The 1,642-nt window shown below is 36.4% G+C and overlaps 1 protein-coding gene across 1 annotated transcript; it reads left to right on the forward strand.

The window, feature by feature from the left end:
- Window positions 1-469: 469 nt before the first annotated feature.
- Window positions 470-1,388, forward strand: LOC100305474 (putative invertase inhibitor). Its single transcript, NM_001248976.2, has one exon. The coding sequence runs from the start codon at window positions 511-513 to the stop codon at window positions 1,096-1,098; it is 588 nt and encodes a 195-aa protein (NP_001235905.2). The 5' UTR covers window positions 470-510; the 3' UTR covers window positions 1,099-1,388.
- Window positions 1,389-1,642: the final 254 nt, after the last annotated feature.

Genomic DNA, 1,642 nt, shown 5'->3' on the forward strand with positions numbered 1-1,642 from the left:
TTAGCTCGTTTTATCAGGGTACATGGGAGATCCATCGCTTTCCTCTTTCTTCTATCGTTGCTCGTACCTCACTTTTTTGTAATTTGAGCTAAATGACTAATTTTATAGGAGATGCTCTGGTTTTGAGAATTCCATCTTCAGAAACTACAATAACAACGTAAACATCCTTGTCGGTATCCCTTGGACCTTAGTGAATCTGTCTTTTGTATGATCTTAGGAAGCTTCCGCAGTTAAAATCGTTTCCACGAAATAACCAATGAAGCCCACTATTTTACGCAACACAACATTGCCTTAAATAACAAATGTCAATGCTAAAACAGTACTCTCTTGTTACGGATACAAGGGTTAATTAAGCAACAAATACAAAGCCGTTAAGGAAACTTCCTTTATGATAGTACAATTCCCACTACCTCCTTGAAAATTGAAATCTTTCACTTATATTAACCATACATTCTTTCTATAACTTAGCACCAATTAACACTCACACCCTTTTCAGTTTATACCAAACAAATGATGTTACAGCCTTCTTTCTTGTGCTTCTCTTTCATGTTTCTCATCACACTCCCTCTTGGAAAAAGCTCTACCACCTTGAATGTACCCAAGGACATAATCAATCAAACATGCCAAAAATGTGCCAACCAATCCATCATCTTGAGCTACAACCTATGCTCCACTTCTCTTCCGGCGGTTCCGGTGAGTCACTCCGCGAATCTCGAAGGGTTGGCGTTGGTTGCAATGGAGCTAGCACTAGAGAATGTGACTAGCACTTTGGCCACCATAGAGAAGCTATTAGACAGCACAAGCCTTGATAACTTTGCGCTGGGGTGCTTGGCAGATTGCTTGGAGCTGTACTCTGATGCAGCATGGACAATAGTGAATTCTGTAGGGGTTTTCCTCTCTGGGAACTATGATGTAACTAGGATTTGGATGAGTTCGGTTATGGAAGCAGCATCAACGTGCCAACAAGGTTTTACTGGGAGAGGTGAAGCTTCTCCTTTGACACAGGAGAACTATAATCTCTTTCAGTTGTGTGGTATTGCACTTTGCATTATTCATTTGGCCACACCTGGAGTACCTTCTCAATTAATCCACAGATAAATTTGCCAGTATATGCTGTCTTTCTCATCAATAAAGTGAGAGACATTGTATTAGTATCTCAAAATGGACAATATTAGTGAGTGGTGGAAACGTTGTATCTTAATAGAGATGGAAATTAAGGGAGGAAGACAGAGTAGAGATGCTAGTGCTAGACATTAATAGATATAGAAATTAGAATGATCTATGTTTTCTTTATTTTAGTTTTTAGTAGAGCGAAATCTTTTGTAGTAGTGAAAAAGAAAGAAAGGTGTATTATTATAGATTTCCTGATCTGATTATTTTTCTTTTTAACTTAGTCCATCGAAGTTAAATTTTTTAATAATTAACTTCTTCCATTTTGATATAACACCAAAATGGATTTTTTTTAATGGACACAAGGATGCATTTGGACCTTATGTTATTAACTAATTAAGGTGATAACGTTATTTTATAAAAAGAAAAACAATGTAAGTAAAAAAAAAACTAGTTTAAGTCCCTCTCAACAAGATATACTTTATCAATGTCCTTTTGTTGAAGTTATCGGGTTTTTCTTCTTAATACTTTA

Source organism: Glycine max, chromosome 5 (assembly GCF_000004515.6).
Source record: "Glycine max cultivar Williams 82 chromosome 5, Glycine_max_v4.0, whole genome shotgun sequence".
Lineage (NCBI taxonomy): Eukaryota > Viridiplantae > Streptophyta > Magnoliopsida > Fabales > Fabaceae > Glycine > Glycine max.

Coding starts and splice junctions, on each gene's coding strand:
- LOC100305474 (NM_001248976.2), top strand. CDS start 511: ATGATGTTACAGCCTTCTTTCTTGTGCTTCTCTTTCATGTTTCTCATC.